The sequence below is a fragment of the Cryptomeria japonica genome, chromosome 1 (genome assembly GCF_030272615.1).
Source record: "Cryptomeria japonica chromosome 1, Sugi_1.0, whole genome shotgun sequence".
Taxonomy (NCBI): Eukaryota; Viridiplantae; Streptophyta; class Pinopsida; order Cupressales; family Cupressaceae; genus Cryptomeria; species Cryptomeria japonica.
Window position 1 is genome coordinate 548,689,317 of NC_081405.1, and position 15,193 is coordinate 548,704,509.

A 15,193-nucleotide genomic window follows, 5' to 3' on the forward strand; every position below is an offset into this window, starting at 1 on the left:
TGTTTATCCTGGTGCCACCATAATGCCCTGGTAGCCGATAGGGTCAAAAAGGTCGTAGACATGCTACCCAATCCCCTGTCAAGGATGTCTTTGGCAATCCTTCCGACAGTGTCCTTTGATGTCATATGTTGCAGATGTTTGGCAAAAGTAAACAGGGTCATCATATTCTCCCACACTAAGGTTCACAAGGTAATCAACCACCTGATTCCCCTCTCTGTAGACATGCCCAATCTCATAGCTCTTAATTTTCTTAAGATGCTCATTTATCAATGGAACCCATTTGTTGAGCTGCTAGCTATGAAAACTTGACCGAGTGATCCCATCTATTATAATCTGAGAGTCACCCTCAATTATGATTCTAGAAATTCCTTGCCTAACACAGAGTCGTAGTCTTGCCTCTAGTGCACGAATCTCTGCTTCGTTGTTTGTGGCAACTCCAATGCCACCAAACAACCCATGGAGGATATTGCCCTGATCATCCCAGATTATGGCTCCAATACCTGATGCCCCCAGATTCCCCTTACTGGCACCGTTGAAGTTCAATTTTGTCCAACTCCATGGAGGGGTTTTCCATTTGATGGTATTTCTATCAAGGCATTTTGATGGGGGCACATATATTTGTGGCTCTTTAAGGACCCATCTATTCTCCATTTGTGCATCCCAACTAGTGTATATCTTAGTCCTGCCTATTATTTTCTTTCCATTCATTACTTCTTCTATTGCAGTTTTGATCTTTTCCACCAACATGCCCTGTGATAATGATGTCTCCTTGAAAATCCTCCTATTCCTTTCCTTCCATATATGCCATACTAGTAAGGAAGGTCCAATTAACCATATATCACACAATTTTGTCTTCTGATTGTTTGGACATACAATAATGAAGTCAAAGAGTCTTTCGTTTTTAACAGTTACCCAATTAATACTTTCAAGGAACCAATTCCAATAATATTTTGCAACCGAACACCAAAAAAGTAGATGATTTGCCGATTCTTCCTCTGCACAGCACATAACACAGCGGTTAGGGCCTGAGATACCTATATTTTTTAGTCTATCCCCAGTTAGGATTTTGTTATGTAGAGTGATCCACAGGAAAGCCCCCGCTTTTGGGAGCACTTTGCGGTTCCAACACAGTTTATGTGGCCAACTGTTGATGGATCCTCTTTGCCTCTGAACTTCATATCTGAGTTTGACGTTGTACCTTCCAGATTTTTCAGCACACTAGATTATGGTATCTCCTTCCATAGACACCGGTATTTTCCTATCTTTAATTGCTTTCCATAGTTTTCGCACAATGAAGGATCCCCAGTATCAATTTTCCTCCATTTCCTCAGGACATTTTGATCTACCCGTCCTTCCATGTAATTGCACATATGTTGTCCTATACAATTTTCCACCATGTCCACCCATCCCTTATCTTCAAACGAATCCTCTAATGCAGGGAATCCATCCCAGGAGTCTCTCCAAAACAACACAGTGTTGCCATTACCAATCTGCCATGAAATATGGTCTGTGATAATGTGTCTACTATCCCATAAGAAGTTCCAAGTTGCCAACCCCCTCAACGAGTTAGCCATTGTGAGAATTTTGTTCGTGTCGTCTGAATCCAGATACTTCTTTTGGAACAATCTGCACCACAATTTCTGAGGTTCCTTACACATTTTCCAAGCTAGCTTTGCACCAAGAGCAGAATTTTGTACTTCCATTTTTCTAAGACCAGCACCACCCTCTTCCTTAGCAAGGCATAAAGTGTCCCAATTGATTAGTGGTATTTTCCTGATGTCTTTGGCTCTAGCCCACACAAATTTCTTTAGTAGATTGTTCAGACTTTTTCTAGCCACAAACGACATTTTGAAACATGACATGCTATATATTGGTATTGCTGATAGGACTAACTTAATCATGGTAATTCTACCAGCTTGAGTCAGCCATCTGTTTTTCCAATTCTCAGATTTAGTTTGACAAGACTTGCAAACATCTTCCCAAATATGTGATTGCCTGCACCCCTTGTTAATCTGCACCCCCAAGTACTTGATCGGAAGCTCCGTAATGCTTATGTCCAAGAATTGTGCAATTCTGCCCTATGTTTGTTTGTTGATGTTGAAGAAGAATAGTTGGGATTTCCCTTTGTTCATAACTTGACCCGAAGCCAAAGTATACTCTTCTAGGGTGTTCTTGATGCCTGAAGCTTCCCGGATGGTGGCCTCATCGAATATGATAGTGTCATCAACAAAGTGGGAGTGTGTGATTGCCTCAAAATGATCATGGACTTTGACTCCTTTCCAAATGCCTTCGTGATGCCTTATTTTGATTAATCTCCCCAACACTTCTGCCATAAGCACAAACAGTGAAGGAGACAACGGGTCTCCTTGTCGTAGGCCATTCGTGGATTCAAAGAAACCACTTACACTTCCATTGATGAGTATTGAAAATTTAACAGTACTAATGCAAAATTTTATGCATTCAATCCATTTTTCAGGAAACCCAAACTTGACAAGGACTTGGCACAAGAAACCCCAAACTACTTTATCGTAAGCTTTAGCTACATCAAGTTTAACGATCATACCTTTTAGTTTTTATTTGTGTAGTGAGTGAATGACTTCTGAAACCAATATGATGATATCCACAATTTCCCTATCCAGAGTGAGCCCATTCTGATTTTCAGAGACTAGCATAGGGAGCAATTTCTTCAGTCTTTCAGCCATAGCCTTGGAGATTATCTTGTAGATAGTATTGCACAGAGATATTGGTCTATAATCAGCCATGGAGTCGCAATCCACTTTTTTGGGAATGAGGCAGATAATAGTATGATTCATTTCCTTAACAAACTTGTGTTTTTTCCGAAATTATTCCACCACAACCCATATATCCTTTCCCATGAATTCCCATCCTTTTTGAAAGAGTTCTGCCATTTAGCCATCCAGTCTAGGTGCTTTATGTGGGTAAAGTGCAAAGGTAGCCAATCTGATTTCCTCCAAAGAGTAAGGAGCCACGAGCATGTCGCTGTCAGATCTGGATATCAAGGGTTCAATGATTGCTTGTGTGCCCATGTTTATTTCCTCAGAGCTTCCTAGGATGTCTTCAAAGTATTCAAGAGCTATTTGTTCCATGTCCTTATCCAAGGTTTTTAGTATCCCATTCTTATCCTTGATTGAGCAAATTCTATTGTTGATCCTTCTAGATCTTGACGATGCGTGGAAATTTTTTATATTAAGATCCCCCTCAAAAATCCCTAGCTCCCTAGATTTGTTCTTCCAATAAAGCTCTTCCCTCTTGAGAATTTCCAAATATTGCATTTTCAAGGCCTTTTCCATTTCATATTCCTTATTTGTCATGCCAGACTGCATTACCTTATTGCCAATTTCTTCCAATTTTTCCTCAATTCTACCTTTCTCAGCGAAGATGTTTTTAAATGTGTTCTTATTCCAGTCCTTTATCCGACTTTTTAAGAATTGCAATCTCTTGATAAATTTAAAATGAGGAGAGCCAAAGTATATATTGCCTTCCAGCCACCAAGTCTTCAGGTTGTCAAGGAATGTTTCATCCCTCCACCACATGCTTTGGAACTTAAAGTAATTCTTCTGATTTCTCACCTCATGTGCAATGGATAAAGACAGAGGTAGATGGTCTGATCCAACTTGAGGCACTATCTTAGTTTCTAGAGAGTAATCTCCATTAATCTACCATTCCCCAACCAAGAAACAATCCATCCTTTCTGATATATTTGCAAAAATTAGTCTTTTGTTAGTCCAAGTGAATCTACCATTCTTTGGATAGATATCCACCAATTTGCAATTCGCTATAAAGTCTCAAAAATCTTCCATCACTTTGGTGGGCTTCCGGAGGCCAACCATCTTCTCATAAATGTCTAAGATGGCATTGAAGTCCCCAACAACAATGACCTTACCACCATCCAATTGGCATGTTTGATTATTCACCTCATTCCAGACTCTTAACTTTTCCTCCATTTTACAGGGGTCGTAGACATTGAATAGTGGATATGAAATGTTGGACTGTTTGCAGGTAATAATACATGTCATCCAGTGATCACATGAAGAAATGGGATGTACCTCCACTTTGGCAACATTCCACATGATTCCCAAGCCTCCAACCGAACCCCTGGCATCCTGGAATATACCTTCCCACTTATAGCAGAATTTGATGAATTCACCCGCCTTTTCCTTATTCAATTTAGTCTCCTAGAGTATATACACGTTTGAGTCTAACCTGGCCATGGTTCTCTTGACCAGGTGTCTTTTGTCAGGAGCCAAGAGGCCCCTAACATTCCGTGAAGTCATCCTCATCTACCGCCAAGGGAGGCCTTGCCTCCCCTGTCCGAGTTAAAAAAATTCATCATACTAACAATGCCATTTTTGTTTGCCCTCTACTCCCTAATTGTTTTGTGACTCTTCCTTCCTCTTGTGGCTTTTGCTCTTCCGAGTATGATGTTTGCAGATTTGCTGATGTTTCTTGGGTCCACGATGTTCAAGTCATCATCATCACTCCCCTGCTCAGTAGTGTCCGATTCAGATATCTGCAAATCTTCTTCCACCATGGGTTCATCAGTTGGAAACACCATAGCGTCGTTGTTCGGGATTTGTTTATCGTTCAATAAAGTATTTTTTATGGGAGAACTCGAACAGGGATCTTGCTTCTCCTTACAAATACTAATTTTAGGGCCTTCCAAAAGGAAAGTGCCCTGTACATGTGTTTTTTCTTTAGTCCTCCATACTTGCTTTATTTTTTTTTTCCCAGGGTGCTTAAAAGCCTTTCTTACAAACATTTTGCAATTGGCAGTGTTGTGGAATTTGCTTCCACACCGAGAACAAACCTCAATTTCCTTCTCAAATTCAATATGCTGCTTCCATTTCCTGTTTGCGGTGTGGAGCATAACTGAAGAAGGAACTGTTTTTATGGCTACAATTTTAATCTAGCATATGTGTAAAGGTCTCCTTCCATAATTTCTTCATCAATTTCTAGCAGCATGCCAAGGGATCTTCCAATCATTTCCAGGCAGGCCTCGCTCCAATATTCAATTGGCAAGTTATATAGTCGAATCCACATTGGTTTGTCATAAGCCGCCATCAAAGTAGGGTCAAAATTCGGGGACTATGGCTGAATGTATAGGGGATAATCTTTTCGAAACCAATTTTGGAGTGTAATGATGTGGTCTCTGTCCTCTTTGTAGGGAAAAACCGCCACAAAGAAACCCTTTGGAAGAAATTTAACCATTATGTGACTCCCCCAATGTTCCAATACCCATGCCTGAATGTCTTTTCTTGACAGTTTTGGCCCTAAATTTTTTGCAATGATGGCATGATGATCGAAAATCGCTTTCTCATTCTCGATGCATTCAGATAGATCAATTTCAAAAATACCATTTGTAGAGTCCAACCATGTTTCCGTGCAACGGTTTGTATCCCAGTCGATGTTACCATTGCTTTCCTCCGACCTTGTCCGTTTTACACCAATTTCCTTGGGCTAGCGACCTTCGCAACATTGCTCTGCTTGTCGAAGGCATCCTCCTGTAAATTGCTCTGCTTGTTGCGAGCTTCCTCCTCCATTTTTTTACATTAAAATGTGAGGAAATTGATCTTAATCCTTCTCCTATCTCTTAACATATGAAGAAAATTTATGTTCAATTATCTTTAGAAATCTCTCTTGATTTGTTAAGGGTGCTTTAAAAATTGAGACACGCTAGAACTTGAAAGTGCTTTGAAGGAGAAATTTCTTTTTGTTTTATTTGTATTGCTTTTGAGTGAGAGATTTATTTTTTATTTGTTATATTTATTCATTAATGGTATTTTCTAGCTTTGAGCTTTAAACAAGCATCATGTAGTGGCTAGTACTTACCTTAATAATAGTGTAGTAATAGTAATAATAGTGTTAATAGAGTAATATAGCTTAAAATTAAAGGTATGGAGAAATAGTAAATGATTGTTCTTAGAGTTAACACAATTATTTACATCTCCACATGGCATTAATGAGGATGATGCTACAATAAATGAATGAGTCAATAAATAAATAATGGAACAATGAAACTATCTCATGCATTAATTTTATTTTAATTAATAAATATTAATACTTATCTTTTTTCATATATATTATAATATTTATTTAATATATTAATACTTATATACTAATATTTATTTATAATAATAATAACAAAATTATCTAGCTTGCATAGGTAGTGGAGTTGGCTTGGGCCATGGGTTTTCTCCCCATTGGTCTTAGGTTCGACTCCGAGGCCTAAATTCCACTTGATGCACTTGGCAGGTTGGCTTCTTGGTACATCCTCATGGATTAATATCACCTCAACTTTCTCCAAAATGGGCATTGGGTTGGGTTGTGGGGATACCTTGTGGCACAAAAAATAAGTAAAAATACCAAAATATCTTACTATGCAATTAATATCAAGAGGCATTCTACAATTGTAGTTGATAGCCTTCATTTAGAGTTACTTTTAATTAACCAAAATAGATGATGGGAAAAGTCTTGCGTAGTTGATGCATTCATGAGGACTTCGATGTAGGTGTGATTGATACCATATAACATAGAGTTGATTTTCTCAAAGTGTTTTTAGTGTTAAACTATGTTTCATCATATGGTGGAAGTTGATAATGATTTGATTTCATGATGGTAGAAATGAGCCTTTTTGGTAATAAAATGAAATCATTATCTATCAAGATATATATGATCTGCATATATTAGAGATTACTTATGTCAAATAAACTCTTAGGTAAATATACATGAAGGTAGATCCAACTTGTTCATTTGAAGAGAAGTTGCTTCTTTATTACAAATTTCACAATTTATTTTTCTTTAGGTTGTTGTTATTAAAATCCATGCAACATAAAGAGAGGAATATAGAAAGAGAGATAGAGAATGCAAGAGATAGAGAAAATAGATATATATGGAAAGAGATCTAGAGAATAGTGGAAAGAGATGGGGTGAGAGAAAAAGAGAGATAAAGGAAAAAAAATATATATATAAATAAAAGTAATTAGAGAGAGGAATTGAGAGGGATGGAGTAGGAGATAGAAATAAGAGATATAAGGGGCAAGTGATATAGAGAAAGGAATGACAAAATTTTGATCCTTTTTTTGTACCAACAATCCAAAGTTGGTACTTTTCCCTACAAATCTATCTCATGACCCATCTTCTTCTTCGTGTCACTTTATCTACCTCTTCCTCTCTCTTTCTTTATGTCTTTATCTATCTCCCTCTATCTATTGCTTTGTCTCCCTCTAACTCTTTACCTCCTTAGATCTCTTTATCTTCCCCTCTATCTCTCTATTCTTTGTCTCCCTTTGTCTATCCATTCCTTTTGGAGCAAGTACGATTGGCAAGACCATAAAGCCAAACCACAATCATTGCTAGAAACTTCCCTAGTTTACCAAAATGAGTTTTTGAAAATGGTATAAACCTCCATAAAAACATAAAGGATAATAATATTTTATGAAATTTTTCTTGTAGAAATGTAAGCAAGCTGTGGAAATATAGTACCAAAATTGAGTAGCATTGGTTTCTCATTGTGACTTATTAGTAGTTGTGTGTTTCTTCTATAATATTGTATGCTTGTTCTTCTATACCAAGCCTTGTTTTACTTGTAGTTGTAATGGTTGGAAAATTGATGAATGATAGATCAAGAGGAAAACAACCCTTTCCCTCAAAGAGAGATGAGAGTTTTACTATTTGATTATCCTTCAAGCACTTTTCACCATTACATTAGGAAGATAAGGGATAATTCACTAGATTCAATCTCCACACAAAGATGATAGATTGAATTTTGAATGAATTGAGAATGTTAGGATGATCCTTTCTTCCTGGTTTGAAATGGAAAGGAATTGATTGAATTATGTAGTACACAAGTGACAAAGAATTGATTATAACTCGAGATAGAAATATGGGATGAAGTTGTGCACCTATATTTGATAGTAAAATGTTGAGACAAAGTCACCCTGCAAATTTGACGAAAAGTTGTTCGGATTGTGGCGGGAATATACACGGTCCTCCAAAAAATCCATGAAATGAAAAGGATTTTTTCACCTCTGTAAATGAAGTCTAAATCTAAATGTATTGCTGTGCACTTGCAACCTACACACATAAAAGAGAGGAAAATGTGTTGGGATTGGGGGTTTGCCTTTAGGTCAAACCCCAGTTTTGGAATTAACCAAGTAATGAAAGAAAGTACTTGCAAGTAGATGTAAATGAAAGACTGAATTGTAAATGACCTCAAGGGAGGCTGTAGTAGCAATGTTGATAGAAATTCTTGTGTGGAATTGAGTGTTGAAAGGGATCTTCTCTTCAATGGTTCAATCCTTGACTTGAATGCAACACCTGGTCTTGAAGGGAGACTTGAGAATGCTCAATGCTGGAAAAGAATGCTTGATCACTTGTGCAACTTGAATCTCTCCAACTTTGACCTATCCAACTTGTATCAAATGAGAGAGAAAATTCCCCCTTAAATACATGTTTGGAGGATTTGAATTTCATCACGAGTCAACATCGGGGAGGTTTCCCGCCCAAGGTACAACCCACAAGACATGCTCTAGGAAGGGTCTTGCCATAAAATAGGGCAAGGATAGGGGCCCCATGCCCTTGTTCTTGGAGGACAAGGGTGCCATACCCCTGTCCAAGGGGGGATAGTGGTGCCACTCCCCTATCCTACCCCTTTCTCTAGGGTAGAATGCAGTCAAGGTGATGTAGAGGCCAAGGAAGAAGCTATTTTCACAAGCCGAGCACTCTCTGGTCTCCGATTAGGCTAGAGGATTCGAGTTTGCATGCGTGAGGACCCTAATGCAGTCGTAAATTGCTAGGGTCATAATTTTATGACACTATATTTAGCCCCCACATTAGGAGTATAAGCGTATGTCAATACTGCTAGTAAAGTACAAGGAAAGAAGATTGAAAGACTGTCACCACGTCAAGAAGGCAAGATGCACCAATCCCCTAGTGGACTTAGGATCTTACGAATTTGATTGAAAAAGTAAAAGGGAAGATTGAGAAGGGGAGAACCATGACTGCAAGTAGCAAAGTTCCCTTCACTATGAGTCATGAAAGCAAGGATAAAAATATTACAAAGCAAAACAAAGTTCACTAAGTAATTCTAAGTATCACAAGAAGGAAAGTATGAGCAGAGTGTATGCCCCCACATTAAAGCAATCACATGCACCTTATTGGGAGCGATTTCTTTAAGGTATGATACACCCTAGAGAGAGAAGGAAGGGAGCACACTATCACAAGGATTTAGCCCCCAATCAAGGTATAAACCCAAGGATAATGAACACAAAACACGAGGTAGTGTTGCTTTCCTTGGGTTTAGTATGTTGTATGATAACTCATGTATATCATGTATGTATATGCATATAATAATCTTCATTCCCCAAAGAAGGAAACTACCTTAGAAGAAAGGGAAGAGAGGATGTCTTTTGAGTCAACATGAAAGAGATCAAGAAAATATCTCAATATTTTGCATTGCCCCCAAGTAGACATTAAGGGAACAATACAAGAACATGGATACATATAGAAGAATGGTCACAAAGGAGAAAGAAAGGATAGGGAGAAAGATCTGCAGTGCTAATATTGATAATCTAGCATGACATCTGCCTCTCGATCTTGCTGATCACTATTTCGGGAAGGTGAGAAACACATCAGAGGAGCGATATTGAGCACAACAGATGGAGCTACCACAAGATCCAAACAAGGACTATGCTAATGTTGTAAGTCACTTTGTTTGATTCTAAGAGCTAGGATTAAAGTTTGCGAAAACTCATCCGATAAATATTTGTCCACATCAACATACTCATACTCACTATCAGAAGGATTAGGAATTGTGTTTCCCTTATGAATAACATTTTCACCTATTTCTTCATCAAAGTTTAAAGAAAGAGGAGCAAGAACACAAATAGGAGTAAAACCATCACATGTTTTGTGCAACTTATGATTTGGAGATGTTGGTTGAACATCTTGCTTAGGAGAAAAGGGAATCATATCAACTATTGGAGTCTGAGGAGATTGAGTATTTTGAGGGATAGCTTTACAAGCTCGAACATGATGTCTTTGTCAGTGTTCTCTTGCATAATGATTCCATCAAGTCTTAATGGAAGGCTGAGAAGGAGGAGGAACATTTTAAGAAGTAGGAATGGTTTTTGCCTTTAGAGTGGAAGATTTAGGTTGAGGTATTTTTGGTTGAACAATAGGAGAGGAATACCTCTTCTCTTGATAAGAGGAAGGAGGTGGAACTGCACCATAGAAAGGAGGAATATTAGGTGTAGGAAGGAGACCGAGTCCATCATGAGGATGAGGTATAGGTCTAACCTTAGGAGGATTATTGTTGTTCTCCTTAAGAGAAGCTAAAGTCACATCCATAGGAGTAGGTGGACAATTTTCCTTAGGATTGAGATTAGTTCAATTCGAGAGGAGAAGAACCTCATCTTGAAGAATAATAGGAATGTCAAGTGTTGGCGATCTAGGTTGACTTAGGATAAGATCATATCGTTCTTCCATTTTTGATAAGATTGAAAAAGAGCATCACTCCTTGATAGTGAGATTGAAATTGTGTAGGTCAAAAGAGATCAATAGGAACACTAGGACTTCTTTCGAATGGACGAAATAAAATATGGTTCACAGTTATGATTTCTCCATTGTTAGGAAATTTAAGACACTTGTGGATTGGAGAAGCAATAACCTTCATGGAAGATAGCCAAGGATAGCCCAACTTCACACAAAATTGCTCAGAGGAAGGTATGATAAGAAGGTCAACATCCATGGATTTAGTATGGACTTCAACATGAAGGGTGATAGAACCAATGGTAAAACAAGAGAAATCATCAAATAACTTCACAACTACATTAGAAGCATCATATAGTTGTTTATGCAATCGTAAAGTGAAAAGATACTCTTCAGTTATGACATTAACCATGCAAGAAGGATCAATCAGAGCACCATGGCAAGGGATATCCTTAACCTTTACAACTATGTATAAAGGGCCATCAGGTTCTCTAATGGTCTCTATAGAGTCAAATGTAATACATGGATCCTTAGGCCATTTCTTGTGTTTCTACCATATTAACCAAGTTTGGAGCCATATAGATGAATGCTTTAGAAGTGAGAGAATTAGGCCCAATCTCAATAACGTTAGAAGTATGAGATGGCAAGGGATCAGTGAAAATTTTAAGATTTTGATTAGGAGGAGCAACTGATTTATTCCCTTTGTCATTCACACCTGCCATAGATATAGTATTATTATCAATCAAGTCTTAAACCTTATTTTTCAATGCAAAACATTTCTCAGTATCATGACCAAGTTGACGATGAAATTGGCAAAAGGAATTGTTATGAAAATAAGGAGATGCAAGTTTGGAAGGATCAAATTGTTTTATAGGAGGAAGTTTGATAACATTTCTATGCAATAACTGAGACATAATACTATGCAAAGATTCATTCAAAGGAGTAAACTGTCTTTCTCTTTGGAAAAAATTAGAAATCGGAGGCACAACTATTGTAGCATTCACATGGTTGTTGTTGATTGTATCATTGAACTTGATGAAGCTTTTTGTTGGTTTGAACTTCGCAAACGGTTGTTGAACACTCCCCCTTATCACTTGGAGCCATAGGAGTGGATTGCTCCATTTGACTCACAACCAGTTGATAATTGTGGAGTGTTGCGCACAACTGCAAAAAGCAAGTAAAATAAAAAAAAAGAAGATTTTCCTTGATATATTTTTGTAAATTAGAAATGAAAATTCTTTGAATATCATTATCAGGTACATGAAAAGAAATTTGAGCACACAAATGATTATATCTACCAATGAAATCAATCACTTTTTCTTTAACACCTTGTTTACAATGCATTAAATCAGTCAAAGTGATTTTAGAACCAATGTTGTTTTGAAATTGTTGGATGAAAGCATTTGCTAGTTGTTCAAAGGAAGTGATAGAATAGGAAGGCAAAGAGAAATACCATTGTAAATCCTTATCTCTTAGTGTTCTTGTAAATAGTTTTGCAAGCAATCTTTGATCATAAGCAAAATCCGTACACAAGGTTGGAATGTTTTGACATGCGTAAGAGGATCACCTTTTCTATTATAGAGTTATAATTAAGGGATCTCCATATGTTTAGGTGGCACAACTTTAACAACATCAAGAGAAAGTGGGCTCGCAACATCAAAGGTGGGCACATTAAACTTGGATTGACTCATAGAAGCAATTTGTTATTATAAGGAGGACATAGTTTGGGAAAGATTGTTAGTTATCATTTTGGTAGAAGAGTTCATGTTAGACATAGGTGGTTGAGAAGGTGGTTTAATGTTATTGAAAGAAGGCATGGACTGAGAATAAGGTGGTGCTACACTATGATAAGTCTAGGCATTGGTGATGATTGGGTAGGAAAAGGGACACTTACAGGAGGAATAAAGTTGTTGAAGGAATGGCCCCCTTGTGTCACACCGATTGGTTGAGGAATAGTAGGAATACTCATGGAAGACATAGGTATCGATGGAGGATTAAATGAAGAAGAGGGATTGGCCCCATGACCTATGATTGTAGGATTGACATTTTGAGTTGAAGTAGCCATGATGTTAGATGCAAAAGTAGGAATACTAGTAATAGGATTAGTCAAAGGAATAGAGGAATTGACTTGTGTTGAAGGTTGTGAGTAACCTAGGGTTTCAGCGCAACTCTTGATAGGAATGACATTAGAATCAACAATATGTGTAATGCCACATAATATATCAATTCCATTCGTATCACTTTGTAGCATGTGCTTAAGACCTTCAATTAATGGAAGAGCCTCACTATTAGGGCACTCTTGGGACATCCATTGTTGAAAGCTATCAAATTTATTGTCCAATGTGGAAAGTTGATTTAAAGAAACCCTAGTTAAAGCTTTTTCTTCATCACGAGATCCAACAATGGGGTGAATAGGCACATGAATAGGATGAGAAGAATTAGCATGATCCTCATTAAAGAAGTCACCCAAATTAGGCTCCATCTCCTCGGTAATTAAACCTTGGGATGCCTTACTTCTAATGCTTCGTCTAATGCAGATAGGATAGGTAGGACTAATAGTGGTAAAACTCATGCACTAGAGGGAAATTTTGATTTTTGAATTGTGAAACAAAGCTTACAAAATTGAGTAATGTAAAATTTAAGAAAATAATGATTACACAATTTGAACTTTGTTGGAAGGAGAGGATGACACAATGAAAGGAAATTGTGAATTTTAAAATTAGGGCCAAGGGAATACTACTTAATTTTAAAATTAGAATTTGTAAAATCAGGGCAGACTATAATTAACCTCTTAATTTTAAAAATTTTCTTGAAATTTGAAATGTTGAATTTTGAAGGTATTTCCAATTCTAGAGGGATCAAAAATCGATAAAATTAGCCAATCTTCCGGATTTAGGCTATTAAATACAATCATAACAGTCTCCCAACATTTTGGGAAAAAATCTAAGGATTGTGGCGGGAACGTACATGGTCTGACCAACTTTTCTCAATTTTTTTAGGGATGAATATTATGATGATTGTAAAGATAACCCCCCAAAAATGGCAAATATTACGATCTCTAGATGGGCGAAATGAAGGCGCAAATGTGAGAATAGGACCCTATTAGGGTTTTGAAGAAAAAGAGGAATCGAATTGCAATTTTGAAAAAGGTCAAACCTAATGGATAGGGATACCTTGGAAAATGTTTAGAAATATGAATGTAAATGAAATTGATTTGAAATTCACAAAATCCGATTAATTTTAAAAAGTAGGGTTTGATGACCTAACCACTTAATTTTAAAATTTGAATTTTGGGAAAAAGGAGGGAATTGAAAACAAATTTGAGAACAATCAGAAATCTGAAAATTAAATTGAAATCCAATTTTTGTACAAGTTCAAGATGATTTTTGAAAATTAGGGTTTTGACAAGTAACCTCTTAATTTTGTAAATTTTAATTGCAAATTGAACAAGACAATGAGGAAATTGAATTTGACAAACAAAACAATTTTCAAATCTAAGATAACCACAAGCAATTTTTACAAATCACAAGTTCAATTTTAATTTTAATAACTAGGGTTTTTAATGATTGAACCACTAAGTTGCAGAAATTTGAAACTTGTAAATGAAAAATTTGCAATGTTGTTTAAAGGAAAGCATGCAAGACATCGGGTTCACCAAAATGTAATGGTTGGAAAAATGATGAATGATAGATCAAGAGGAAAATAACCCTTTCCCTCAAAGAGAGATGGGAGTTTTACTATTTGATTATCCTTCAAGCACTTTTCACCATTACATTAGGAAGATAAGGGATAATTCACTAGATTCAATCTCCACACAAAGATGATAGATTGAATTTTGAAAGAATTGAGAATGTTAGGATGATCCCTTCTTCCTTGTTTGAAATGGAAAGGAATTGTTTGAATTATGTAGAGAAAAAGTGACAAAGAATCGACTATAACTTGAGATCAGAATCTGGGATGAAGTTGTGCACCTAGATTTGGCAATAAAATGTCGAGACAAATTCGCCCTACAAATTTGATGAAAAGTTATTTGGATCATGGCGAGAATGTACACGGTCCTCCAAAAAATCCACGAAACGAAAAGGGTTTTTCTGCCTCTGCAAATGAAGTCCGAATCTAAAAGTACAGCTACGCACCTGCAACCTACACACGAAAAAGAGAGGGAAATGTGTTGGGATTGGGGGTTTGCCTTTAGGCCAAACCCCAGTTTTGGAATTAACCAAGTAATGAAAGAAAGTACTTGCAAGTAGATGTAAATGAAAGACTGAATTGTAAATCACCTCAAGGGAGGTTGTAGTAGCAATGTTGATAGAAATGCTTGTGTGGAATTGAATCTTGAAAGGGATCTCCTCTTCAATGGTTGAATCCTTGACTTGAATGCAACACCTAGCCTTGAAGGGAAACTTGAGAATGCTCAATGCTGGAAAAGAATGCTTGATCACTCGTGCAACTTGAATCTCTCCAACTTTGACCTATCCAACTTTTATCAAATGAGAGAGAGAATTCCCCCTTAAATACATGTTTGGAGGATTTGAATTTTGTCACAGGCCGTCATCGGGGAAGTTTCCTGCCTGAGGCACAACCCACAAGACATGCTCTAGGAAGGGTCCTACCCTAAAATAGGGCAGGGATAGGGGCACCGCGCCCCTGACTTGGGAGGACAAGGGTGCCACGCCTCTATCCA

At 37.3% G+C, this 15,193-nt stretch overlaps 1 protein-coding gene across 1 annotated transcript; it reads right to left on the reverse strand.

Annotated features, from left to right (window-relative positions):
- Nucleotides 1-291: 291 nt before the first annotated feature.
- On the reverse strand, nt 292-708 carry LOC131044899 (uncharacterized). The gene has a single exon (XM_057978382.2). It carries the CDS (start codon nt 706-708, stop codon nt 292-294), a length of 417 nt encoding a protein of 138 aa, XP_057834365.2.
- Between the last annotated feature and the right edge of the window lie 14,485 nt (nt 709-15,193).

Excerpts from the sequence above, each read along its gene's own strand:
- LOC131044899 (XM_057978382.2), bottom strand. The coding sequence starts at position 708 with ATGAATGGAAAGAAAATAATAGGCAGGACTAAGATATACACTAGTTGG.